The following is a 27972-nucleotide window of genomic DNA, read 5'->3' as shown; positions in this document are numbered from 1 at the left end:
ATCCTCATACATTTCGCAGGAACTCTCAGAATTACATAAAAAAAATGCTTCCAAAGTCAGGTGTTAGAAAAACATACATAAAAATTTCTAACATATAAAATATCAAAGTTCACAATTACAGAAAAAGCTTGATGTTTCTTCAATTCATTCACCTGCTTTGTGTGGTGAATGAATCCATTTGATTTAGTAGAATCAAACACACTAAATCAACTCAATACTCTTACATTTTTGGAATTGAATGCTGAACACTATTAACATGAGCTGAAAATAAACAGTTCTCCTCCCCCTCACAAATCTTCTTAAGTGGCTGTTTAACAGAAAGTGTCCTTGCCAATATCTATACATTCTCTTTGTGCTGTTTTGTGTCTTTATTTGGCCCATTACGAAAACATCTAAATCCAAAAGCTTCAGGTATCATCTTGTGTTTTTGTGGCATTCTGCATAGAATAATTAAGGACCATTATCTATGTTAACTTTCAATTTCAGTTGTGTTAAAGTCCATACAAAACCAATAATTCAATGTTCTAACACACTCTGTGACAACATTCATCTCTTCAGAACACACCAGTGGTATGCACAAAATAGAAGAAACACACACGCACGCACACACACACACACACACACACACACACACACCATTTTTTCAGGAAGTTTTAAGAACACTCTGATCATGAAACCGAGCAGAATAAATACATGAATAAATAAATACAATCAAATATCACAAAAATCTAAATAAATAAAAATACATACACTTATGTAGCAGAACATAATTAAGTAGTTGACCCACTGTAGTTCAAAATGCTGACGTATCTTCCAAAGTATTTAGCTGCTTTGGATATTACCTTAGGGAGCCAGTATGGAATAGCCTAGTATAAATTACCGGTGTTACGTCCGTCCTTATTCAACATTTATATCTGCAAATAATTTGTAAAGTATTAAAATGGTGGACATAAATGATCTTGCTGGCTCCTCACTTCTTCATCCTCCATTTCTGATTTAATTCCTCAGCTTAATTCAAAGTTTACCAAATGAATGTCAGAATATTAAATGTATTCTTTTATAAATTAAATTTGATAGCTGGCAGTAATCGTACAATCACGAAAAAACATACTGGTACTGCATAACCAGGTAAATAGAAGTTAGGTATTAGTGTTATGAACTAGTTGGCTAACAATTATTGCTAACCCCTACAACATTCAATTAGTTTCATGTGTTTGCTGGTGTGACCAATAGGCAAAATTATTTCCAAGAGACATGTGCTTAAGACAAAAGATCATCATTCCATTCAGACTCCTGACCAATGTGCTCAAAGGTGCAATAACTTGTTATCTCCAGAAGGGGGAGACAGCCACCATCAAAGACAACAGAAAGAGTGGGGAGAACGTGAGCCTGCAGGATTCTGACTTCGCTCTTCCATGGCCATTGTTCTTATTCCACTTTGAGCCATTTCGTTCTCGCACACGGGTTTTTTTGGCAGGGATGGAGGAGGGGCTCCGAGGGGGTTGGTTATAAGGCGGGGAGTTGGGCCCATAGCCTGGCCAATCATCATTGTACCTCTCACCTCTGTCTCCGCCCCCAGATCCACTGCCTTCCTCACCTGCAATATGGAGGACAGCAACAGACAGCAGTTCATTGTGTTATCTGTAATCCTATCAACAAATTGTTTGTTAAAATAAAACAAGATGATTGATTTCAGTTGGTCATCTTTACCATTTGAACCAGAATCATAAGAAAGTGCTTACTGTCCATGAAGTCAGTGTCCTGTCCAGCCTGCGCGTGCCTCAGTTTGTTGGCGGCCACCCTCAGCTCACCGATCAGCTGTCTGGTCCGGACGTCTGGTCTGGCAATGTCCACCTCCACCTCGGGGTTGTTGATCTGGCTCACCAGCCCGTCTCCCGTCACCTCTGGCAGGTACCTGGCCAACAAACAGCAAGGGCTTCAATACTCAAGCTACACATAGAGATTGATCAAACTGAATTATAAGTGTAATTTCATGATTACTTGTACGTTGTTGGTTGACATTATTATTACATTGGTCGATACCCCCCCCCACACACACACACACACACACACACACACACACACACACACACACACACACACACACACACACACACACACACACACACACACACACACACACACACACACACACACCTGCCCCGGGTCTGTCCATTCCAGCAGCGGTCATCGTTGCTGACGTCGGCCGCCATCTTTTCGTCGTTGCAGATGGTGTGTGGGAGAGACACCCAGAAGCCCCGCATAGGCCGCAGTCGCTCCTTCAGCTCAGTCACCTGGATGGGGGCGAGAGGAAACGCTGGCTGTGAGTCACATTAAAGCACAGAGTCTCTACGCTTTGGAGCACAAGGTCGAGATGAATGCTAGCTGGCATTCAGTCGATTTGTCCCTACAGTTTTGAGTTCTAACGTCAACTTTAAAACTAGCACCGCTTTCATAGACAGATATGTACACCCTCATGTGTTTTCTTTACGTATTATATATATTTTTTGCATGTCATTAATGAGCAGGTTCTCTGCCCCCCTTCCCCACTCACCAGGCGGTCCAGGTTGGTCCCGGCGGCAGTGGTGGGCTTCTCCTCTGGACTGTACGTGCGGAAGGGCTTGCGGTTCCCACCCGGCTCCTTGGGGGAGCGCTTGGATCGAGCCGGGGCAGGCCTGGGGCTCCCACAGCCCTGGAACACCTGATCACAGATAGCATAGCTAGTTAGCTCGGTTAGCATTGTTAGCTCGTTAGCACAGTTAGCATGGAAGTGCCCAATACTGTCAGTGTCATTGAAGCATGTCAAAAAAAAATTCCTTTCCATTTAAATGGAAGAAAGTTAATTTCAAGTGGTTGCATTTTGACATAAATAACATAAATAAAAATTAACATAAATAACATCAATAAATAAATACATCAACAAAAAGGAATGGTAATATATGTGTGCAGTTCTTGGATGTGCAATTTCTTGGAAATGTGTCTTTGGTAATCGCTTTCAATGTTTTCCTCAATGTAAATCAGCAAAGAAAATGGTGGAAGGAGAAGGAGATGGTTTCTGCCCAATAGCGATTGCAATACATTACAAGGTAACATCGAAAATAATATAACTTCTGTAGGTTAGATAGTAGATAGAACATCAGAAGTGGAAATCCAAAGCCTTTCCCCTTGACCACGTATAACGACTCCCACCACAGTCCCGCCCGGTTTCTGACGTTCGTTTTAGGAGCGCCTGTGGCTCACCTTGGTTGAGATGCTGACGCTGTTCTCCTGCATGTGCATGATGGCCTCCGACACCTTGACAGAGATGGACTCAGCAGCCAGCTCCATGTTGAACGGACCCTCCAGCTTCTCAGACACCTGGTACAAGGCATCTGACAGGAGGAAGATGGGGATCAACATAAGAAGTCGACCAAAGGTCACTCATTACTTGAACAGTGTAGGCCTTGTAGCCGACTCTACTCTCATTGTTTAGTCTCAATTTGAAAATACTTCTCAATTAGGAGCAGCCTGGAAGGGGGTTAGGCCTCTTGCTGTAAGATAGGTAGGTAGGTAGGTAGACGGCAGACATTGAGGATTGAACACAGAACCTTGCTGTTGGGAACCAAACAAACAATCTTAGCCACTAGTTTATCGGGCCGCCAAAAGGAAAATATTAAACCCAGGTAGATAAAACCATGGTAGAACTAGTTTTTTTTAACTACAAAAAAATATTTAAAAAAGTACCAATCGATTGGGAATTATTTAGGTGACAGGTGACAGAGTGAACTAGATGAGAGTCTGAGAGAGAGAGAGATCTATAACAAAGTAGTAATCACGCTCATTGCAAGATATGAGGGAAAAATGCAATGATTTCTGGACCATAACTAAAGCACATCATCATGAAATCAAGAATGTCATGTGACCTTTCGTGTCCTCACCGATTGTCAGCTACAGCGATGCAAAAATATAAAACCGACATTGCCATAGAACATCCATCCGATCCGACAAGAAAGACCGCCGCTCTATCGTAACTAGCGTGCATGTCGCGTCCCCCCACTCTCTCCCTCGCATGTGCCCACCGACAAAGTTGTTCCACTCGGTGTCGAGGTCGGCCTGGTTGGCGAGGCAGCCCTTCATCACGTTGAGGCACAGGGAGTGGCAGGGCCGCAGTGTGGGCACGCCCCGGCACAGCGGGCAGTACCACTGGCGCATCAGGGCACGTGCGCACTCCGAACCAGCGCTCAACTAGAAAACACACAATGACCTACATCAAAACAGGGTGGATAGCAAAGTGATGAAGAATAACGTTTTTTGTTTTTTTTACTTCGGACAGCAAAGTATGTGATCTAATTTTAAAGATACTGGTAGCAAAACTACCAAGCAAATATTCAATGAGGCAATGGTTGCACAGGATTCTTTTAGGGAAACTTTCCCAATCGTGGCCAATAAATACAAAGGAAACAAAGGTCAGGGGGAGTGACCATTGGGGAGAGTATAGGACTGGCCATGGCGGAGAGAAGTCAATTGGCATGGCCTCAGTGTCAGACTTCGTGGCTACGGTGGCAATGCAAATGCCAACTATCTCAACACCTTTCAATTAGAGAAAGGAAGGGAGGTATCTCTAGGTCCAAGGAGAATACAAATTCCTTTTCAATTCATAAGTTATTATACATACAAGGTTTATATAATTGGATATTACAGTTACAATAAATTTTTCCACGACACAAAAGATGTGAGCACCAGCTCACATGGAGGACGGAGGGCAATCAGTCACCTTGGTGGCTTTGTTGACGATGTCGCGGCCGGTGGCCAGGCCTTGAGATAGGGCCCTGGCCGCGATGAAGGCTCTGGAGACCTGTGAATTCCACAAATAACACCCGTGAACGACGAAACTCAGAACTGCACTGTTGTTTATTCCCTGTTGTGGCAGATTTTGTTCATGTTTCGGTTTTCCAGCCTTTTGCTTCACAGACCAAAATCAATACTCACTAAATTTCAAGAGTGGATGAAATTGGTGTTTCAAATCAAAGTTTGCTGCCTTAAAAACACAGCCACACAGAATAAATTCAGATCGGTTAGGTTCTGATTGAGAGTTCGGTACCATCTGTACTTGGTTTTGTTTTAAATAGGTTTACCGTGTCGTTGTATGGCAAACACTTTTCATTGTAGGTTTCAGGGTACATACTTGAACGCGTAGCTTGCGGGGCATGTCGCCAAATGGCTGCAGCTGCTCTGCGTGTTTGGTGACACACTCCAGGTAGTCGTCATTGAACTGGTACTGGGGGTTGACCAGGGAGAACACCAGCTCCACCAGGCTGGACCAGAAGTCAGACAGGACCTCCGATAGGCTTACACTGCCCCCTGTGTATAAAACCATACATTCAATACAAGATGAGATCCCAGACAGGGAATTTGGAAGATGAATAAAAATCTATATAGATGAATCAGAAATGCTATATTTTGTTAATATGATATATGCAATCCATATTTGTAGGTTCTCAGATTGGTTTGTATATTGGTTTTAAGATTTTAAGCCATTACATATAATATTACTGTAATTGACAAGTGTTTTAATCAGTAGGCTGTTGCAGGGGATTTTTATTATAATATCCGCAGCTACGGTTTCTACCATGCACCAAGACAAAACCGCAAGTGCCTCTCCAGGACGATGAGATGGTAGACTAAGCTGTACGCACACAGATCGGGCCTGGGCTTGCCAAGTCACTGCTGTCGAGCCAAAACAAAGCAACAGGCATGTGAAATAGAGTATGACATATGGCATCTATCGATTCTCCAGCATCTCTTTCTTCAATTCTGTCCCCAGAAAATGCCAAACCTTTACATCGAGTAGAGCACTGCATCTACCGATCTACACCATGATCTGTTTCCAATGTAAAGAACAAAACAACTCAACCCACCGGAATAGTATTTGCGAAGTTCTGAAAACAGTTCCTGGAACACACGGACGTTCTGGGTGAACAGTCTTCCATACGTCGTGGTAAACATCTGGTTCATGGACTTCTCCGACAGGTCTATGATCTCCTTGAAGAACTCTTGAGAGACAGATAGAAGCAGGCAGGGTTATAGATGTTGGCTCCAGATACAACCACCCACGCCCCTACACCTCATTTACAAGACAGCTTCGTTCTGTGTAGGCGCTGCGTTCAGCCTGGTTTAAAAGCCCAGTGTGATGGTTACATAAGATCCAGTCTATCTGTAAATCCCACCTTAATATACTTGCATTTAAATGTATTAGTCACCGTCTTTATTTAGGACACATGCAGTCTCCTACTTTCTCAGTCTACTTCAATGATTCATTGGTTTAGTTACATAAAGGAAAGGAGTTGGAACGCCACGACAAAAATGACAATATAATTCAGAGCTATGGGAAGAATTATGCTGAATATCAGCAAAGAAACACAATGTCTGAAGAACTAAAAGCAACTTCATGAGCAATTATCAATATTTTTAAAAAGTTAGGGATCTTGCTCAATGACACTAGGTAGACTTAATATTAGGATCAAACAGTAATTTTTAGCTGGGAGTCAAACAAAATACAACTCAGACAAGCATGAGAAAATAATCAACCTCCATTAATGATCAAATTGTTCCATTAGCTTGTTCACTGGAGCCTCGTCTCACCGTCAAACTTGCGGTGTCTCTGGGTAAAGGTGGTGGAGAGAAACTGGCTAGTGTCTTCGATGGCTTTGAGGTAGTCTCTCTCGCTCTGCAGGGACAGAGTCTCCTCCATCTGACTCGAACAGCAGGTGTAGTCCTGGGGACAGAGCCGCAGGTGCTCACCTGGACAGATAGGAAATCAGCAACAATCAGCCCACAACCAATCAGATGGAACGGAGCGCACTGCTGTTAACCAATCTCAGTCATTAACCAAAGTTCTCCCATAAATCCCGTCTGGGATTGATGAAGTTCATCTTATATCTTACCTTAGAAATGTCCTCATGATGAGGTTGTTGTTGATTGGTATTGTGTGGTTAATGATTTTGTTTTGTGATGCTGTATGGTGATAAAATGCTTAAAATAAGATGTTCATCATCAGTACCCTATGTTACTTTTCTATGTTGCTGTGGTTAAAAGAAGAAAAATAAATAAATAATCACCTTCGGCGAAAATTAAAATTTGCCGACATGAATAATGCATTTTCAATCTGTCTTTCTTTGTCAACTCAGGTTGGGCCTTGATATGTCAAAAGAAATGATATGCAAACGTCAAGCAAGGGGGGGGGGTACATGCAGACAGCAATTAAGATGAGGGGTGGGGGGGTTTTCGGGGCAATATATGTTTACCCAATGATTTAACACTGTCTGACATTTTGTATTTAATAAACCTGGAACCAAAAAATCCTCTCTCTCCGATTCTCAATATAGTGCTTTTGTTCTGTGTGTGTGTGTGTGTGTGTGTGTGTGTGTGTGTGTGTGTGTGTGTGTGTGTGTGTGTGTGTGTGTGTTTTGCTATTAGCGGTTTCTATCCCTCTATTTCCATTTCAGAACTACCTCTCCACATCCTCGTTTCCCTGGCCATCTGCTCCCCAGGCCCACGGGACAGTGAGCCAAGACTCAGCATAGATAACAAGCACGCGCGGGCGCGCACACACACACACACACACACACACACACACACACACACACACACACACACACACACACACACACACACACACACACACACACACACACACACACACACAACACACGCACACACACACACGTGCTATCAATCAATATTGTACACCCCCTAATTCCAAAGTAAAGCATCACTAGATTCCGCCGGGAACAGACTTCCATAAACACAATGCTCATTAATGCAACCCCCAAAACCTAAAGACACAGTCTTGTGTGTCAGTCACACCTTTCAGACAGTATTAGACTCCAAATCCCCATCAAACACCAAATCCGAAACGAAACATATTGCCATGTTCTTCTATTCAAATACAGTGTATTGTGTAAGTAGGTCTACTATGTTGAAATTAAAATGTGTATGAACCACCGTGAGACCACAAATATCAACGGTTCATCCCATACTGTTTAAAAAGAAACCGCGACTGCCGCTAACAAATGGGTATAGGACCTCACACAGTACAGCCTCGAAGACACCCCTAATTAGGGGCGAGGTTCTTTGTTGCACCGGTGTTCGCAATTTGTTCGCCCTATGTAACATGCCAATTGAGTGAAGTTACATTCTGCACATTAGCCCTTTTTCAGCAAGGAATCTACCTGCACAGATATCAGACAACAGTATGAATTAAGGAAATCCAAAACGGTTACTTGTACAGTCTAACCTACCGGAGATTTGAGTCAGAGGAGCAGTATTGGTACTGTAGCCTTTCTCTGCATACACCTGCCGCGTGTCGCTGCAACTCTTCCCCGCTGACACGGGCCGCGAAGTCCACGACAGGGCAGCAAGCGTGGAGAGGACGAACAGCGGGACATTGAGAAAAGAGACCCGGAAATCCATTTTCGACGCCGAACAGAACGAGTGAAGTGCGTGTTCTGGATAAATAAACGGTCAACGTGACCAAAGAAGAAAAAAAACAGCCTCCGGGCAATTCAGTGCATAGGCCTACATAAAAAAATAAACTAAATGATCACAAAAAGCGATTAGGTTATCTATCCCATGTGGCCCCAAACCGAGACGCTTATCTTTCTATTTGTCTGGATTTTAGGCTACATGTGTAGATCGGCAGTATCTATGTCTGCCTTTACTGATGGAGTTACAATGCGTATAGATGTGGGTAGAGTATGAATGGGGCATTCCCGTCCCCCAGTCTCTCTCATCTCTCTCAGGCTGCCAGCCTATCAATCGCTGAACAATGGACCGTGCAGTAGGCTGGACCAGCCCGCCGAGCAGGGTGAGGTGCCTGCGGTGGAGGGGGCGGCGGCATGGGGATCGTGGAGGCGAAACTACCTCAGGGTCCTAAATTCGTTAATAGACGCGCACAGACATAAACTCGATTACCATAGCCAAGAGCACACCGAAATACGTTTATTTATATTGGATTAATGTGCTTGGTAAGTATAGAATCGTAATTGACTATAACTATCCTTCCCAAAAAGCAATTGATCCATTCTGATATATGATTTACCATAGCCATAGGCCTAAACATGTAACAAAGTAATAATAATACAAAAAAATGAACCAAATAAAAAACGTATGCTCCTTCGATCCATGTATGCGATAGTGATTTTAAGTAAAAAACTTAGGTTTGGCTCTTAGGTTAGTAGAATTGAGTACAGAAGTGTCTCCAGAATATTAGTAAATGATATAACGTGAATGCACATCATATATTTAGACAATTGCCCCCCCTCCCCCATTCTCAACCAAGAAAGGCAAAAGAAAACAAAAATCTCTCACACGCAATCCGTCCAATGAGCTTCCAGGAACTTCGCGGTTTTAGTTTGAGCTCAATTTTGCATAGCTACACGATACGACGTTTTCATTTGTACTCGTAATCGCGTTATAGTCTGACCCAACTACATCAAAATTGGTCGCAACCCATTTTAGATTCGGTATACATGGTTCTCAGTTGTAGGTACTTTAAGTTCTTATCGACGGTCCAACTATTGTAGCTGTTGTAGCTTTATTAAGCCCAAAGTGCTTTCACACTTTTATGCTAACCACTTAGAACATGGAGTCAATTCGGGAATCAGATGGTGACAGGTATGCCTTAATTTAGCTAGAGGCTAGGTCTTAAATGAATAACCTGCTATTTGCTCAGCAAATACGCCTAGAAAAAGCTTGTTTTGTATTGATCATTAGAAAAAAAAGAAAGTCCACGCATTAATTAATTTCAACACATCATTTATGACATGAAATGAATTTATTCTTCTTAGTAGTTTGGGCGAGATGGAAAGCAGCATTAGTGATCCTGACAGTGAGTTTCAGGCCCAGTTTGAATCTGGGCGGCAGAGAAAGCGGTCTGTGCCTGTGCCTGTGCCCAACCTGGTAAGTTAAGATATTTGTTCTGCATTAATCAGTTTCAATGAGCCCAGCCACTAATTCACCAGAAAATGACTCTGCTATGTAAAGCGGAGACAAGGTAACAACTTGTCTCTGCAACGCTCATGTTTTCTCCCCTGAAGCCCCTCAAGAAATTGAGGCGCAGAGCCTCGGTGAGACCCATATCAAGCCCCAGTCCCTCCCAAGGGACACCCAAACTGGCCTCTCTTCCCGGGCCTGTGAGGAGTTGGAAGAAGGCCCAGGCTATCCGTGCGGAGGACATCTATGCAGCCGTCCTCTCTGGAAAGAGTGCCACAGTGGTGAGGGAATAGATTACATATTAAAAAAGAATACTATTTTATATAAATGTGTGTGTGTGTGTGTTCTGGGGGGATGGGGTGAGGTGGGGCGGACAGGCAGACGGACACATGAGTAATGAGGGGGAAGTAAGGCTCTAAAACCCCACAATGAGAGCGATTATCATGCGCCGTCGAGAGCTGAGTGATGTAACCCTGCGGAGTGGCTTTTGATGTGCAGAGAGGAAGGAGCTCTTCCATTTGGTCATTTTGTTAATGATTGACAGCACAGCCATCCAACCTTTGTTATGCTCTTAAATATGCAACGTGCCAGATTATTTGTGTATTACATTTCAATAATTATAATCAACAGAGTTTGAAGATATGACAGCTTTGATTTTATGTCAGGATGACGGCCAGGTCTTGCAAAGCCTTCTGCATTATTTGAAGGGAAAATAGGGAGTTAATGGGACCAACGGGTGAGACAGCTGCTAACTGATATATCCAATAACCACATCACCCCTTGACCTGAACACTGTTGTCTTATTGGCTGCCTTACTGCTGTCCGTCTACAGACTATTGTGGATGAGTGGATTGACAGCTACAAGCAGGACCGCGAGGTGGGGCTTCTCGTGCTCGTCAACTTCATCAGTCAGTGCTGTGGATGCAAAGGTCAGGGTTGAAGAGATGACAGGAGCACATTGGGGTCAGAGTTCAAAGGATTATCTCCCTGACTTCAGTGAAGCAATCGATCAGTCCTTCACGATGGAGCTTCCTGCTACTAACAATGCAGTGCTAGGCTGTTTTAATCCTTCTATTAAAAGCACATTGTATCCTTCACTAAGGACTGCGTGAACCTGGTAAAGAGGGTATAACGTGCTCTTCTATTGGTCAAGGAATATCTATAATATCGCCAGCCATACCATGCTAGATATACACTAATATATCTGTCGTTTGTGTAGGGGTGGTGACCAGAGAGATGTTTGACAAGATGCAGAATGCTGAAATCATCAGCACGCTGACCAAAGATTTTAGTGAGGTGGGAGTTATATTAGTAGCATCTAAATACAAGGTGTTTTTATACTTTATCTCATTATCTTCAAGCAACTCCAAACGACTTCATATATGCATGAAATAACAAATTAATGCACTCATTAAATGAAATATGGTTTGTGTACCATGAAAAGCACAAAGAATAAAATGTATTATTACTCTTACCGTTATAAAGCTGATAAGGCTACATGAGTTACAGCTTGTAGCAACAAAGTACGATACTGTAGCAAGCGCTATGGGCCAGACCCCTAGAAGCAGATCTAGTCCTCACCCCTCTCTCCCGTGTCTTCCTCCCGGGCCAGGAGTCGGTCCACTACCCTCTGAGCTCCCTGGGGCCCCAGTGGAAGCGCTTCCGGACTGGACTGTGTGAGCTGATGCGGGTGCTGGTGTTCTCCTGCCAGAACAGCCTCCTGTACGACGACTACCTCTTCACCTCCCTGCTGGACCTGCTCACCGGCCTCTCGGACTCCGGGGTCCGGGCCTTCAGGCACACCAGCACCCTTCTGGGTGAGTCACCGTGCGGCCAGGATGTCTCTGGTGGGCTTGGTTCCGACTCTCACCCCACAAGTTTTCGGTTTGTTTGTAGTCGTCATTGAGCATGATGACTCATCCCTACCTTCTCATGGATGACCTGTATCTGGAGCACTCAGAAAGCTCCTCTTGTTTAAATGAATTGGCAATCCCAATTCCGGTGTGCCCAGTTTTTCAGAGTGTGCGGTTGGTTTGGTCCCATGGACACAAATTTGTCCCGGGATTAAAAAGGAAAAAATATTTTTTGCCTGACTATGAGATTGTTTTTTTTCTGGGTTTTATGTGGTGTGTGGTCTCATGGGTTTTGTGTAACAGCCATGAAGATGATCAGCGCGGTGGTGGAGGTGGGGGTGTCGGTCAGCACTCAGCTGCAGACCTGCCAGCGGCGCTTCAATGCGGAGAGCAGCAAGTCGCCCCAGGACCAGGCCACCCAGAGGCTGGAAGAGCTCCTCAAGGAGGTCTCACACTCTGCTTCTCATCTCCCACACACTTTGGACCTCTTTCTCCCTCTCTTTCTCTGTCCGCTCCCGTCCTGTTTTCTCTCTTGTCATTCAGTGTCTCTCTTTCCCTTACTCACTTGCCCAATCCCATTTCATATTTTCAACCGCACACCCCAATTTTCGAGTGCCCCTCGGAACAGTTACAAGGGGTCGTGACTAAGCTCTTCCCCTCTGAAAAGGGATAACCCTACAAGACCCTGACACGTCATACGTTTTTGTTGATGGCGTTTACGCAAGCAAACGCAACGAGTTTACTCATTACATCAGATTATTCCAAAGGCATGGTGGGAGGTTTTGAGTTGGCCATTGAAAAACCTCCATTTGGATGGCCATGTAGCCCTACCTCTCTATCCAACAAGAATCTGGGCCCCCTACACCTATGCATGGAAGCGCAAAACAGAGGGGTAGGGTCAAGGGGTGTATTGGGATTTGGTCTCACTCTCACTCTATCCCTCTGTTCCTCTTTCAACTCACTCACCATATCCCTCCGTCGCTCTCTTTCTCTCCCCAAAACCTCACTCTCTAAATTGCTCATCCTTCTCTCTTTTTCTCCCTATCTCTTAATGACTCACTTTGTCTCTCCCCCCTCTCTCTCACCTTCTCTTTCTCACTCACCCACGCTCACACTCTTCTTCTCTTACCTACTTTACAAGGATGACCTGACACACAAACACACACACACACACACACACACACACACACACACACCTTTTTTCACTTTATTTTAAATGAAGGCATTAGAGGGCAGAGCTGAGAGACTCCCATCTGTTTCCGCTGTCCACATTAAAGTGAGAAATGTGAGGGTTGTAGTGCATACTTAGCCACAAAATAATTCTCAATCCCCTGGGAGCTTTGACTTAAAGTGCAAATTGGATTGGATGAGTTGAATTCATATTTTTCCTCCATGGGATGGAATATTTGTTGGTGTTCAGTCTCTATTCACTGCTGTTTCTGTGATATGGCTTAGAAATATTGAATTCAAGGCGAAGGCTATTGCATGGCTTCTATTGACGTGTTAGAAGATAGAAAAGCAGACCTTTGTGTGTTATGTGAGGCCGCTGAGGAGCACGGTTGTGTGGGCATCTCAGCATGTTATAGATAAAAATATACACCAGTTTGGTGGACACTTTCATCCAAAGCCTCTTGCAGTATTGTGAGAGTGCATACATTCGTAGCATGGGGTGCCTCCAGTGGGTGGTAGACATGGTGGTAGTTACTTTATAGACTTCACACATATACTAACAAACAGTTCACTGCTACTAATTTCATTATCAATCACTGACATTTGTTAGTTATTACAATTTAGTTGGAGTGTTTATGTGTGTGTGTTAACCTACTGTGCGTGAGTTCCCCTATACTGCTGTCTAATGTGCCACTCAAACAAACAGTGTCAAAAACAGCGTGACAACTTTTTCTGTGTGCGGACACGTGCGCGTGTTTGTCTGCGGGTGTGTGCGGACGTGCGTGTTTGTGTGGTACCATGTTCTGGGAGGCAGCTGCTGGAACACAGACAGGACGTGACGTCGCTGATCAACGCGGCGGTGCGGGGAGTGTTTGTGCACCGCTACCGGGACTGCGTGCCGGACCTCCGGGCCGTGTGCATCCAGGAGCTGGGCTTGTGGCTGAGGACCGACCCAGAGACCTTCCTCAATGACGGCTACCTCAAGTACCTGGGCTGGACCCTGTTTGATAAGGTAACCAGAACCACAGGGACTAGAAGGCAAACTGCGTTTCATTTTCTCCCTGTTGTCATGCCCATTTTTATGTTTTGTTTATTATTTGTATTGAAAGGTGCCATGTAAATGTATGAATTTATATTATTTCTAAATATTTATAAAAAAAAAAACATTTTAATTACTAAATCAAGCAATGCATGGTGGTCTGAATAAATGTCTAACCCTATGTCTATGCATATATACTTTCTATTGTCATATTTGTAAATTTTCCTTCTGTATCTCCTTAGAAGAAAGATGAGGAGCAGAGCCTAAACGCTTGTAGAATACTAATAATCAGTAGAAAGCAGTCAAGGTGGAACGAGGTCTACAATTTCAGGCCCTGGGTGTCTACCAGGGCTTGCAGATGCGCTGCAGTCCCGGGGGATGAAAAGCCTGCTTCTCACATCCAACCACCAGCGTAGGATGTGTGTAGAATTAGCATATTTCACTCTGCCCACTTAATGGTGTGTGTGTGTGTGTGTGGTTCTCCCCTCCCTCCAGCATGGTGTGGTGCGTCTGCAGTCTGTGCGTGCCCTGCAGGCCCTGTACCAGGAGAGAGACTTCCTGGGACGCCTTGAGTTCTTCACAAGCAGATTCAAAGTGAGCCCTCCCTCCGGACTGGACTTCTACACCTCCCCTTTCATCCTCTCATCCCCCCGTTCCCCCCTCCCTTCTCCCCTCTCTGCTTTTTACTTTCTTTTTTTTAGCCATTGTTGTTGCCCTCCTTTCCCCATGTCTCCTCTTCCCCCTCTCTTTTTTTTTCTTACATTTTATTTTATATTTGAAGGCTTAGTAATGCTCTGTCTCTCTCTCTCTGTCTCTCTCTGTCCCTCTTCTATTGATTGTCTGTCTGCCTGTCTCTCCTTCTGCTAAATAACTCTTCACACTCAAACCTCCTCTCTGCTCTGTGCTGCAGTTGCTAGATGTCTAGTTATGGTTTGTGTGTGTGTGTGTGTGTGCGTGCGTGCGTGTGTGTGTGTGCGTGTGTAGGAAAGGATGCTGACCATGGTGTTTGACAAGGAGCCAGACGTAGCCACAGAAGCGGTTAACTTGCTGTTGTTGATCCAGCAGTGAGTGTGTCTGTATACATCCCGTTCCTTTTTTGTATGCATGTGTGTTCTCCATCCCCTTGTCTCTGTTTCATGAATCAAGAATACATTGTAGCTTTAGCCTTTCACGATACTCTAAATGTTTTTAAAACAAACTCAGTCTTCAGTGTGCTGCCAGATAGGATATTGAGGATAAAGTTATTTAGTTCACAACCACACTTTTTTGACTTTGATGAACACAATTAACTAAACCCAAGGTCGGCCCATGACTCAGGGCTTGTGTGTGTCACAACAGATCCATGTTGCTCTCACACTGACATATATGGGTGACTCACCTGTCTTTACCTGTCTACTCACCTGTCTGTCCTTGCTTAGTAAATGTGTGTGTGGGCGTGTGTGTCTGCGTATGTGTGGATGTATTTGTCTTGTGTATGTACATGCATGTGTGTGTGTGTGTGTGTGTGTGTGTGGGGGGGGGGGGGGGGGGGTTTGTGTGTGTGTGTTAGACTTTCAGAAGAAGGCTTGCAGGAGGACGAATGTGCGCATGTGTACACTCTGGTGTTTGCTTCACACCGAGGCCTGGCTGCCGCTGCTGGATGTTTCCTTTACCACAAGTAATCCTCCATCCTCGGGCCTCTCCATCACCATTCCATAATCCCCAATGAATGGCCTGCCTTGTAAATTGAGCTGTGCCTATGCTGCGCTGGTCGCAAATCTGAGTCTATTAATTTCCTATGGCGAAAACCTAAATAAAAAAGTGACGTCTTCTTTTTTAACTTTTTTTTATAGGTTTGTTTAGATATGTTTAGTAACCACGACCAAACACATTACATCTGCATTTAGCTTTTCATGCTGGTATTGTTCATGATCCAAAATGTCTGTATTGTGTGTGTGGGTCAGGCTGAAGACTCTGGTGTTACGTGAAGAGCAGTCCAAAGCGATGAGTCCTAGGGAAGCCTTCTTCAACGTTCTCATCACCTTCTTCCTGCAGGGCGAGGTACCTCTGGTCGCATGATCTTTCTATAGGCATGGCTAACCTACTGGTTCTAAAAGGTTCTGTATCTTTCCAAATTATTTTTCATCTAAATACCATATCGTAAAGATAAATATACATTATAGAGAACCTGTTGTTGTACCATGGGTTTTTTGTGTAGTTTAATTATTTTCTTTGTATTTGCTTTTGTATTGTTTCTACCTTATTGGACACATAGACTTTCCAATTAACGCTGAAATGAGGTCACGTTCGAATCTTAATATTTGCTTAGGTTCAATTCATCTTTCAACCCTATTACTTTTTTGGCCTAATATGCTCAATGCATATGTTGGGTTAATTTTATAATGGGGGACATATTGCTGTTGGACCTCAACAGGAACATTCAATTCATTTCCTTTTGTCCTTCACTCCTTCCCTAGTGCCATGACCACGGTGCCTACCTGGTGGACAGTCTTTGGGCCGTGGCCGGCTTGGAGCTCCGGGACTGGGAGACTATGACGTCCCTCCTGCTTCAGGAGTGTGAGCATGGACAGGGTAAACCACGCAGCTCTTCTCTGTAGACCTGTCGTGGACCCAGCCTGTGAGCGGAGACTGGTCTTGGTTTGCTCACATGTAAAATGTTCAACCTCCAACCTATGTTCATGCAAGGAACCATTGATAACGTATATTTGAGGTATCCATGCTTGGAGATCTCTGGTTCACTTCATCCAACAACAGACTATATTCCACATCTCATCTTATTCTTATTTAAATTTTGACATTGTGTTTATTATTGTGCTGTTCACGCTGTCCCTGGATTATTATCTTTTTTTCCCGCTCTCTGCCTCTCCTTCACTGTGCCTTGCTCTCCCGCTCTCTCGCTGTAATTGAAGGCCTGTCGTATCAGGAGGAAGGGGCCCTTTTGGAACTCGTGCTGTGTACCGTCAGAAGGGCAGCCCAGGCCATCCCTCCTGTGGGGAGAGTGCAGGGCAAGAGGGTGAGGACCGGGATGCAAAGAACACATGCAAACTCACTCTTTCAGTCACTTACTCACTCACTCACTCAATCACATGCAGACTCTCGTCCATACACAGACCACATACACCATTGCTTACAATCCTTCTTCTGGTTTATGTTTTCGAGCTCCCAGATAAATTTGACTTTAAATATACCGGTGTATGTATAATTTTGAATACTTCTGCAATCATTAGGCAAGCATATTACATATTTTGAGACTGAATACTGGCAAATGGAATTTGGCTCCTTCATATTCACAAATCCATGGTGGGTTGGACTGCTCTGGACACATGCATGTTTTGTTTTGTGAAATCCACTCACCAAACTAAAAAAGTGTGTGTGTGTGTGTGTGTGTCTGTGTGTGTGTGTGTGTGTGTGTGTGTGTGTGTGTGTGTGTGTGTGTGTGTGTGTGTGTGTGTGTGTGTGTGTGTGCGCGCATCAGATGCTGAGTATGAAAGATAAGAAGATCCAGATTCAGGACAAGAGACGACTCTCCTCTCACTTCATCCCTCTAATGCCTCAGCTGCTGGCCAAGGTATCAACCAACTACCCTATCGTTGTGTTGCTAAGGCCGACATCCTGGAACCGTCTGGGAAGAGAACGACAACACAATTTCAGTCCTTGTATGTTTGGTTATGAAAAGCACATTATTGTTGCCTTTTACTCACTGTAGTACTCAGAGTAAAGTAGTAGTATTTCGCAGATATAGAAAACCGTTTACATGCATCTTATACCATATAAATGTAACCATAATAGGCTACAAGCCAGAGTTTTTACTATTGATGTATATGTACACACTGTGATTAATTCAATTGAATGAATACTTAACCTGCTCAGAACCACTAGAAACAGTTTATGTGGAGAAACCAGGAAGAGAAGCAGAGTGTTATAGCAAAATAAACACTGATCCCCCCTGCCTTGCTGAACCCTCTAGTCTGGTTGGCTGTCACCAATCTGAGACCTGTCAATCAAATAGGCATTTCTTGAATGCCTTATATACTTTAAATGCAACAAAACATTCATACCATTCCGTAGAGGTATTTTTGAGAGCAAGAAACGGCACCCTGATTGAATGTTGACAAAAACTATGGCTATGTATTATCATAGTTTTCCCCGTTGACTTTTCCTCATTGACTTGCATGGAAGTTCTCTGCAGCTGCTCAATTGACCACTAGAAAGTTCTACAAAGTAGAAGGCAGGTTTATTCTCTTCTGTATCAGTCTCTTTCTTCAGAGCTTCATGGCTGCTGTGGGTTAGGGGGCTCTAATCCGCTTTTGTCTGCTCCTGCGGGGGTTTCAGCACTCTGCGGATGTGGACAACGTGAGCCTCCTTCTGCAGGTTCCCCTCTACTTTGACCTGGAGACGTACAGCAGTGCAAAGAGGCTGGAGAAGGTGACTTTCCAGCCTTTGTGGATAGAGATGGGCTTATGCTTAGGGCAGCACCTAGGCCGTTAATCTGACAATTGTCTTTTCAGATTAAAAAATGTGTCTATAAAATACTATGAATAATAGCAAATGCCCCTCACAAGATATAATAGTATTATGTAATGTCTTGAATATGCTTTCTTTATCGTATTCAGAGCGAAGTAGGCAGAGTGAAGTATTCATTATATAATTTTCAGTAGTAGTAAGCAGAATATTTTGGTATTTGTAGTAGATAAATGTCTTCTATGATGATCAATTTGATGATCAAGTTCCGATCAAATTTTCTGAATTGATGAATTCATTTTTTTTATCATTATTTAATCCTTAGCCTAAATTATACTTTGAGTACCAATCGTCTGTTTGCAGGCCATAGTCTTTATGTCACCTTCAGATCCCACAAATTCTGCCGCTGTGCCTAACATACACTTCCTATCATTCATGGTAGACTAGTTGGGGTGGTACTTATACGGATCACCAAATGTCACTGAATATGTGATCTTTGGTGGACTGCACGCGGATTCATGTGAGGCAGGACATTCTGTGCAAACACTGGCGTTGACAGTTATTCAGTTATTCAGGTTGTGCCCAGAATAATTATTCAGGCTTCACACCACTTTCACAGGAAAAAAAAGGTCTCTTATTAAAGCATTTGTGTGTGTCTACTGTGTATGTAGCAATGGTTTTTTAAATGCCACGTTTATTTTCTTCTGTTCAATTAGTGGTGATGGTATTTCTGCATTTGACCCAATGGTAATTTGTTGTTCCGCAATGTTAATATGCTCAATTGTAGTCCTACCTATGCATGTACAGGCCCCATTTCATGATCATTCTGCCCGTCTTTTGTGATCTCCCACCTATCTGCCTGCTTACTGCCTGTTTCTCTGTTAATCTGTACGCCTGCCTCTGCCTGTCCATCCGGCTGTCTGCCTCTGAGTCTGACCGTCCCTCCATCGGCCTGTCTGCCTTCCTATCTATCTGCCTGACTGTATGTCTCCCTGTGTCTGTCTGCCTGCCTGTCTTCCTCCCTGTATCTGTCGATCCGCCTGCCTCTCTGTCTCCCTGTGTCTGTGTGTCTGTCTCCCTCTGCCTGTCTGTCTCCCTGTGTCTGCCTCTGTTTGTCTGCCTGCCCTCCTTTCCGTCTGTCTACCAGTACCTGGACCTCCTGCTGATCCAGCTGTGCTCCGTCGTGGAGAAGCACACCGACAGCAGCGTGCTGGAGGCGTGTGCGTGTCTGGCCTGCGCCCTCTGCTCGGACGCATACACCTTCTCCGTGCGCGCCCACCGGGCTTTCAGCCAGCTGCTGGACCTGTTGGCCGAGTGCTTCAACAGCTACTTTGATGAGGTTCTGCAGGTGGGGCTCAGGACAGATAGCGCTGTACTGTGTGTTGTACTACATGGATCTCATTGACGCTGACATGCTCAGCTGGGACCACCGGCAATTCTCACCCTGCCTAGGCACCAAAAGACAACTGTTTTGGTAGAATATAGGGCTGTGAGCACTGAGTTTTTTCTTGTCCCAATAGCCTGCATTGAGCAACCACTAAAAAGTAATTTTCCAATTTTTTTTGATTTTTGCAGATGAGGCTTGGTATTTAAGATTCTCTTGACTAGCCATCACCTGGGTGAACTTGATTTGATAGTGAACACATACAGAGTGTTGAGTGTGTTCCCAGGGGACAGCTGATGAAGAAGACGTGTACAGCGCATCCATGGCATTGAAGAGAATCGCAGCCTTCAGCAGGTAGGGAAGCAGAGAGGGGCTGTATGGGGTGTGGACTATAGTTTTGGGGAAATTCGTACTGCGGTCAGTGTATTTCTCAATCAGAAGTTTTTGTTGTGCTTGCATGCATGTCGATTGGATGTATGTACACTTGTGGCCTTCCCAGTGCCCAGGATTTGAAGAGCTGTGAGCTGTTTGAGCCCTGCATTCAGCTGCTGAAGAGTGGGGTGGAATCCCTTATCCTTGAGAAGGAGGTATGCCACGCACACACTCGTGCACACACAGTTGATTGAAGGACTTGGTGTTTTGCTGCACAAGTGAATGTTATTAGTGTGTGTATAACTAGCGTGTGTGAAGCTGACAGCACTCCTGGTTGTGTTTTCAGCTCATGGTTCCTGCTCTGAAGTACGTTTCGTTCCAGCTGATGTGGGACAAAGTCAGGGTGTTGAGCTCCACACCCACTGAGGTCATCCTCTCATTATGAAACACAAAGATGTCTTCAAACCTGTCTCCAAGTTGGTTTAGTGAAATATATGTATGATTCATTGGCTGTGAGCAGATGGTTGGCCAATTTCCTTCTGTGTTTTAGTTTAGTAAATTGTCACTCTTTTGACACTCCTGTCACACAATGAAACAAATGCATAAGGCAAGGCAACTTTATTTATATAGCACTTTTCATACACGAGTCAGACTCAAAGTGCTATTTTGTTGTTCAGTGGCCTAAATACACACAACGCTTAAAATGCTAGCCGGCATTATTATGCATCTTGCTTCAGATAAGTGCTAGACTGGTCTGCTTAACTTGTATCCCAGGGGGCTGGTGTGGTAGACTTAGCTTTGTCATTGTGTGTGTGTGTGTGTGTGTGTGTGTGTGTGTGTGTGTGATTAACTCCTATGGGGCCAGTCTCTGGTGCTGGCTGCCTCACGCGTTTCCCCTCCCGCCTCCCTCCCTCAATATCCCACCAGCTGTGTGGACAGTTGGCAATTATCACCACAATCTGCTGTAGTGCATCCAAGCCCCCCACAGCATTGCTCACACCCTCGCTATTCTTTCATTCACTCCCCAGGTTCTTTAACTCTTTCTCTCTTTCTAGTTATGTCATGCTCTCTCTCTCTCTATCCATCTTTATAGTCATACATCCTCTTGTCTTCATCTGTCTCCCTCTCCCTAGTTATCTCCTCAAATCCCCCCCAGTTCTCTTACCCTCTAAGTCTGTCTTTCACAGTTCTGCTTCTGTCCTCCATATCATCTCTGCCGTCTCTAATTAGTGTTATCTTCAACGTAATTACACACAGGCTGTTGTGCTCATAAGCTAATGGGATGTTTTCCATATCTTTAATCTAAAGGGGGTACGCTTCCAAAGCAACTTGCATTTTATCCAGATAAACGCTAAGGGGGATGCCTACGGGTAGACTGGGATTCAGGGCTTGAACCTTTTGGCCAGGAGTCTCCAAACTTTTTCTTTCCATGCGGAAAACAGAAAATGTGTTGCAGTAAAATATGAAAGGAAAAGTTGTTTTCGAGTGGGTGGACCTAGGCCCACCCATTTATTGATTGTAAAAGGCCAACGAAGATGGCTGCCTCCTTAAGCATCCTCCTCCGTCCCTTTCCTGGCAGGCGGAGGTGTTGCGCCTGAAGCAGGCGGCGCAGTCCTTCTGCAGCGTGAGTCAGAGATGTCTGACGTCGGGCCAGGCTGAGATCAGAGACCAGGTAGGAGTCAGGGAGCTGGTCTGGCACCTGCATTGTCTTCCTCCATATACCACACGTTACAAATCCCAACCGCCACCCCCCTCTTAAAAAGTAACTTTAAATCAAACGGTCTACACTGACTATAACGACACAAGACTACAATGTTCGACAAATCCACTGAGTTAAGAAAAAGTAGGGCTGAACCAACGAAGAGCTGCATCAAAGTGTAACGTGAATCTGAATCTTGCAGTTGAACATGCTTACTGTTCAATTCTGAATAATTACCAACAGAATAAAAACAAACTGGTTACGTTATTATTCACATCACATACCTTAAGCTAATATAGCTTACAAAAGTAAATATTGTCTTTGCAAACAATGGCCGGTTTTTTCATTACATACTATTGGAGTCATTGCCCCGGCAAACGTTTAACTCTATAGGATGGTGGATTATACAGTAGTGGTTTGACGGAACTAAGGCTGTGGTGAATGAATAAATGCTTGTGCTTAATAAATGCTTGGGCTTGTACACCAACCAAAAAAAGAAAGTTCATGCTTGGTATGTATTTCCCACACATTTATAGCATTCCACAGTTTGGTCGGAGAGTACTCTGTGACGTTGAAAGGTGTGTGTCATTGAGCTCTCGACGTGAACACTGCCTCTGCGCTGCCGCTGCCCCTCAGGCCTTCGTACTGCTGTGTGACCTGCTGCTGGTGTACAGCGCCCGCTCGGTGCGTTCCCAGCCCGCCCTCCACGCGCTGGCCCTGCCGCCCGACGCCCCCCTGCGCTCTGAGATGGCCGCCTACCTCATCGACTTCATCTTCACGGACGATCCTCAGGACGTCTCCCCTGACGGTAGACCACCCACAGAGCCACCGCACAGCCACCGCAGGTCCCACAGCTCCATGCCTTGGCTTCAGTCTGGGAAATAAGTACTATGTACTATTTAAGTACTACTTTTATTCAAACATTTCCAAATGGTCCTATTTATATCCGTAATAAAGATGAAAGTCTTTCTTTATTTTAGTTCTCGATGGCTCTATACTGAATTCAGGGAGGTTTTAGTTTTATAGCAGCAATCCAGCACAGTATTTCAACAAAATCATCTCATGTCTGTTATACGGTATTCAAGCTTTCTCATGGGGGTCAATTTATTTCCACACTAACAGTATTGTTGCCCCCAACCAATTCTCTTAAAGTGGTGTCTTAGGTATTGAACAGCAAGACTACAGTTTCTTAAGCAATAACATCATGTGGCGGTTTGAAGCGTGCAGCCTTAAGGCACAAGCGTCAGTGAGTCTCTGCTAATGGCTCTCCATCTCCTCCATGTCTGGTGTAGCGGATGAGGAGCAAGAGGAGAAAAGGATGATGGCCGCCCTCCAACACAAGCGCAACTTGCTGGCGGGATACTGCAAACTGGTGATCTATGGCGTGCTGGACCTCAGCGCCGCCACGGATGTCTTCAAACACTACTTCAAGGTGAAGGCTGGGTGTTGTTGTGGAGGCATGGGCGTATCTCAAGTGGGTATAGAGCAGATAAGTTGCAGATTATTTGAACTCATTTTTATTACTGATGTCATTGATTCCAATTCTCCTATCATTGATATCTTCCTGTACCGATAGTTACCATAAAAGCTCTTACCCCTACCTGCCATTTAATGGCATGTATCTGGAGTCACTGTAAGTGGCTAGTATTCAATAGTTATTCATGTGTTGGCTTGCTTCCTACAGTATTACAAGGACTTTGGAGACATCATTAAAGAGACTCTGAGCAAGAGCCGTCAGATCAGCACCGTGCAGAGTGCCAAGACCGTCTGCATGTGTCTGCAACAGGTGTGTGTGTGTGTGTGTATTTGTGGATGTGGATGAGCAGCCCTGGTCTATGAAGAGGCGTTTCAATATATTGGAGTAAACAACAGTGATATCCAAGGTGATCGTTTTGTTCCCTTATGTAAGAGAATGTCTTTCTCTTACATAAGGCAACATGGGTCCTTCCCTTTGAAGTTAATCAGGATAAAATCACATTGAGCTGGTAGAGGTTCTGTCTCTGTGCAATGACCAACGCCTTTTCAGACTTGTACAATACAGGGCATTGAGGAATGCAACAAGGACTATACTATGATAACATAATAAAGAAGGAGTTCTGAAGGGCTAGTCGAGCTATACCCCAGACATTGAGCAAGCAGAACTTATTTACACAATGGGTTTGCCAATAACACCTTCAATATGCTGTCCTCTACATGAGGTATGTGTCGGAGTGTGAATGTGACTGTGTGTCTATATAACTGTTGATCTGACTATGTATGCTTGTGTGTGTGTGTATATGCAACTTTTGATGTGCGTGTGTATGTGTGTTTGTTTGCGCATCAATGTGACTGTGTTTGTGTGTCTGAATGTTAATGTGACTGTATGTATGTGTGTGTGTTAATGTGTGTTTAGTTGTTCTCGGAGGTGGTGTCCACAGGCAGCAGTAAGGAGGAGCTGGGGAGGATCAGAGACCTGGCCAAGAAGCTAGCTCTGAGCTTTGGCATTGACCTGCTCAGGATCCGCAAGGCTTTGGTCTCCCTGCACATGTGAGCCGCACCTGCCCACACACTCCTCCGTCGGCTCAAATAACCACCTCCATCACCTTCCCTATAAAGGATGTGTTTAAATAACTAAATTAGCTTTTATATGATCGTCAGTTGATCCTTTTATCAATGAGCCAATTATATTGCCATAGTCATAATAACATCGATTGTCTGTGCTTCCTTATGAATTTGGTGTGTTTTACTTAAAACTGTGATGTATTTATAAAAGAATAAACTTGAGGCAACACTTTTGCTTACATAAATGATTTGGTCATCATGCTACAGATTAATTATGAGTGAAATTAATTGCATCAACTAATACTTATAATGGGGTTATCTGGCTGTCTCAGACATTATAAACACTAGAGTTGAAGCTAGGTTAGTTCCTCCTTACAATAATAAAGTAACACAATGTGTGTTTGGGTGCATATTTGTGTGGATGCCATTGTCTTAAACCACCATGAGTGCTTACATTCTTAGCCAGCGTGGTCTAAGGGGGAAGTTGAACTTCTAACTCCTAACCCTGGTGACTGTGTCTCTGTGTGTGGTTGTCTGTGTGTGGCTGGGTGGGTGTTAGGGATGGCATCCGCTTTGCCCTCCGACACCATGAGGGGCAGGGCCAGCCACCCAACATAAACTTCCTGGAGGTCCTCAGCGAGTTCAGCTTCAAACTCATCAGTCAGGACTGCAGCCAGCTGTGAGGGGTCGCTGCACATACAGACACTCTCTCACACACACACCGTTTGACATGTGTGTGCTCTACTACACCGTACTTTTGTCTGTGTAAAACATGCAGATGAACCACACCTTGAAGGCATGTCTCTGTAAAAACCTTGCGATAGATAAAAACACACACATGAGTTCACCAGGGATACATCACCCCCAGTGTGAGCTGGCTATTAAACAAAGGTTCTCCTCTTCTTTGTCCCGCTGCCAGGGTTTCCTTCCTGAAGGCGGAGGGCCCCGCTGCTGCCCCCTGCTGGCCACCGGTCAGAATGTACCAGCGCTCCTTAGAGGGGCGCGCCTCAGCCAGGCCTAGAGAGGAGGAGTCGCAGGAGGAGGTGGAGGACAAGGAGTTGACGGCATACAGGAGAGACAGCCTGAGATCACACTCCACCACCTCCCTGGCTAAACGCAGGAAAACCAGCCAGCAGGGTGAGAGGGACCACAGACACGATGATGTACACTGTGCCTTTCTCTGTATTAAAGGGAATTTGAAAATGTTCTGTAAATCGTTGATAAGATGACCCGCAGCACATACTTGTATTGCATGTATGTTATTTTTGACTGAACTGGTTTCAATGTGTGTTATAAGAAAAACAACTGATAATGTGACCCGCACACGCACGCACCCACGCACGCACGACACACACACTAGAAACACACTCTCTCCATCCCTCTCTACTAGACTTGCTGTCCAGCCCCCAGCGAGGCGTGGGGCTGGACAGCAGCAGTATCCATAGCAACCTGCCCACGCCGCCCTTCAGCTCCACAGTGGTGACGGGGATCGACGGGACGCGACCAACCTCCTCCTCCGAGGAGGGCGTCCGCTCCGCACCGCCGTCTGAGGACGAGTTCTCCAGCAGGTCAGAGTCCTCTGCTGGTGTTACCCCTAATGAGTGACCCGGTTCCCAGGGAGAAGGGCTGCAGGCGGATGCTTGGAGTGTGTGGAGGGTGACGACAGAGGGAGGACCCTGCGAGAGAGGCCTGGGATATCCCTTTCCATCATGTGTTTCAGTTATTGCTTTGTCAAATTCTTTGTTATAGTTGTTATAGGGGCGCTTGTTCTCGCTTGCTTGCGTCTGTAACAAGTGTTTCACATGGGTCTGACACTGATGTACACAGCTCAAGGAAAGATCCCACCAACCAGGTCAACATGTAGTCCCTCCCACAGAAGGACTCCCACCTTTAGTTGTGTACTGCTGTGTTTCCCAGCAGGCCTCGGATGCGTAAAGTGAGGAGTAAAGTGCGTCGCAAGTCCTCCTCCAGCCTTCCGAGCCCCGCCCCCCAGCGTTCACCACCGGACCTGGAAACACACCTCACCCTGTAAAGGCCCCCTCTTGCTTAAGACCAAATCCAAATTGCCGTGTTTGCCTGCTAAGCCAACGAACTGCTGTCGAACACGGCAGTTTCTACGGGATACAACAAATATGACTATCTGCTGTTTCCCCATTTAGTCAATCAGCATACACTTAAATCCAAAGTGATTGCCAGTGAATTAGAATGCATTTAAATCTAGGCTCAAAACACACCTCTTCTCCCTGGCCTTTCCTCCTCTTATGTTTTTCATGTACTGTCCATGTATGCGGTATGTGTTCTTTTATCTGCCTTTTTTACACCAAGTACGGCACTTTGGCCGGTGAAAACTGTTTACTTGGCCGGTGAAAATTTTTTACTCACTATGTCAATAGGGAGTACTGAATGACTATCTGGATTTACCGTAAACCACTCTGAATAAAAAAAATGAAAATAGTCATAGTAGAATATTTTATGACACATTTTCCAGAATTTTCCGTCATGGTTGAAAGAAATTGTATTCTCTTACAAAATCTCCAAGGCAGGCATACCCTGACTGATTTGTGCTGCGTGTCTGCAGGCTGTCTCTGATAGAGGAGGACCAGTCAGAGGAGGAGCCTCAAATTGAGGAATTCGATAGTAGCTCGGACCCAGACTCCAGCTATACACTGGTGAGATGGAAGACGTCCACAATAATACAAAATAACAAAAGCTGTTAAAATGTATATTAAATATGTCTGGCTTTTGCAATTTTCTTTGCAAGAGGTATAATGACTTGAAATTACTCATTTCATTTCTCTATTTCCCCATCTCTCTCCAGCCTTCCAACCGCCAAACCTCAGCCAATGTCCTGGATGATCTGTTTGACTGAGTTCAACCAATACCTCCTGCTGTCAGTTTATAAGTTCCTATATGTTTAAAGCGATTAACATACATACAATGGACATGATGGAAATGTCAAAAGTCCATCTGCATCATTTGTCAAGAGAAATGGGGTTTGTTAAGAGAAGGCAGTTGGTAGATATTTTTGTTGTTTCCATAAATGCTATTGGCTTCTTGTTTTTGTTCTTATTGCTAAAAACAAATCTTTGTTAATTCATGCCCTTGACATGGCTTTCCCCCTGTGTTATGTCTTGTTACAAGTTTTGGGGTTGAAATGTTTGGTTTGGTTTGTGATTTAATTTGCACTATGTTGACTAAACTACACATCTTCTCAGTGGCAGGCATTTTGTTGTTAATCTTCATTTGCTGTCTTTTGAAGTCATATTCACATTGATTAAATATAACTGTCAACCGTTCTGCCCTCTTATTAATGTAAGTTTATATTTGAGGCTACGCAAAACCACGTTGATTATGGTGTGTCATAACCTTTTGACCAGGATATGAATGTGCTCGGAACTATTTTAGCCAATTGCTGACTTTCGCGCCACAGCACAGGACGTATTTAAATCACGTGACAGGGCTATGACCGCAACTTTCGCGC

At 44.6% G+C, this 27972-nt stretch overlaps 2 protein-coding genes across 2 annotated transcripts; one reads left to right on the top strand and one right to left on the bottom strand.

Moving 5' to 3' along the window:
- Positions 1 to 335: 335 nt before the first annotated feature.
- gpc2 (glypican 2) lies at positions 336 to 8593 on the bottom strand. Its single transcript, XM_079745515.1, has 11 exons — positions 8280 to 8593; positions 6622 to 6780; positions 5898 to 6032; positions 5165 to 5340; positions 4754 to 4834; positions 4059 to 4224; positions 3241 to 3371; positions 2555 to 2701; positions 2158 to 2294; positions 1743 to 1915; positions 336 to 1597 (listed from the first exon to the last, which is right to left on the bottom strand). Exons 1-11 carry the CDS (start codon positions 8449 to 8451, stop codon positions 1326 to 1328), a joined length of 1749 nt encoding a protein of 582 aa, XP_079601641.1. The 5' UTR covers positions 8452 to 8593; the 3' UTR covers positions 336 to 1325.
- A 1029-nt stretch (positions 8594 to 9622) lies between these two features.
- Positions 9623 to 27360, top strand: stag3 (STAG3 cohesin complex component; the record flags this gene model as incomplete). Its single annotated transcript, XM_079744351.1, has 31 exons — positions 9623 to 9654; positions 9831 to 9939; positions 10077 to 10253; positions 10805 to 10901; positions 11192 to 11268; positions 11585 to 11789; positions 12129 to 12271; positions 13810 to 14007; positions 14530 to 14628; positions 15019 to 15098; positions 15584 to 15691; positions 15978 to 16074; positions 16491 to 16605; positions 16944 to 17047; positions 17510 to 17602; positions 18367 to 18459; positions 19643 to 19843; positions 20166 to 20233; positions 20379 to 20466; positions 20598 to 20678; positions 21831 to 21923; positions 22587 to 22758; positions 23243 to 23382; positions 23635 to 23736; positions 24343 to 24476; positions 25051 to 25170; positions 25411 to 25628; positions 25816 to 26059; positions 26409 to 26519; positions 27070 to 27160; positions 27310 to 27360. 31 exons carry the CDS (start codon positions 9623 to 9625, stop codon positions 27358 to 27360), a joined length of 3741 nt encoding a protein of 1246 aa, XP_079600477.1.
- Positions 27361 to 27972: the final 612 nt, after the last annotated feature.

This window comes from Pollachius pollachius (assembly GCF_949987615.1).
Source record: "Pollachius pollachius genome assembly, chromosome: 10".
Taxonomy (NCBI): Eukaryota; Metazoa; Chordata; class Actinopteri; order Gadiformes; family Gadidae; genus Pollachius; species Pollachius pollachius.
Note: the sequence above shows the minus strand (reverse complement) of the source record. Positions and strands in the feature narration are given on the sequence as shown.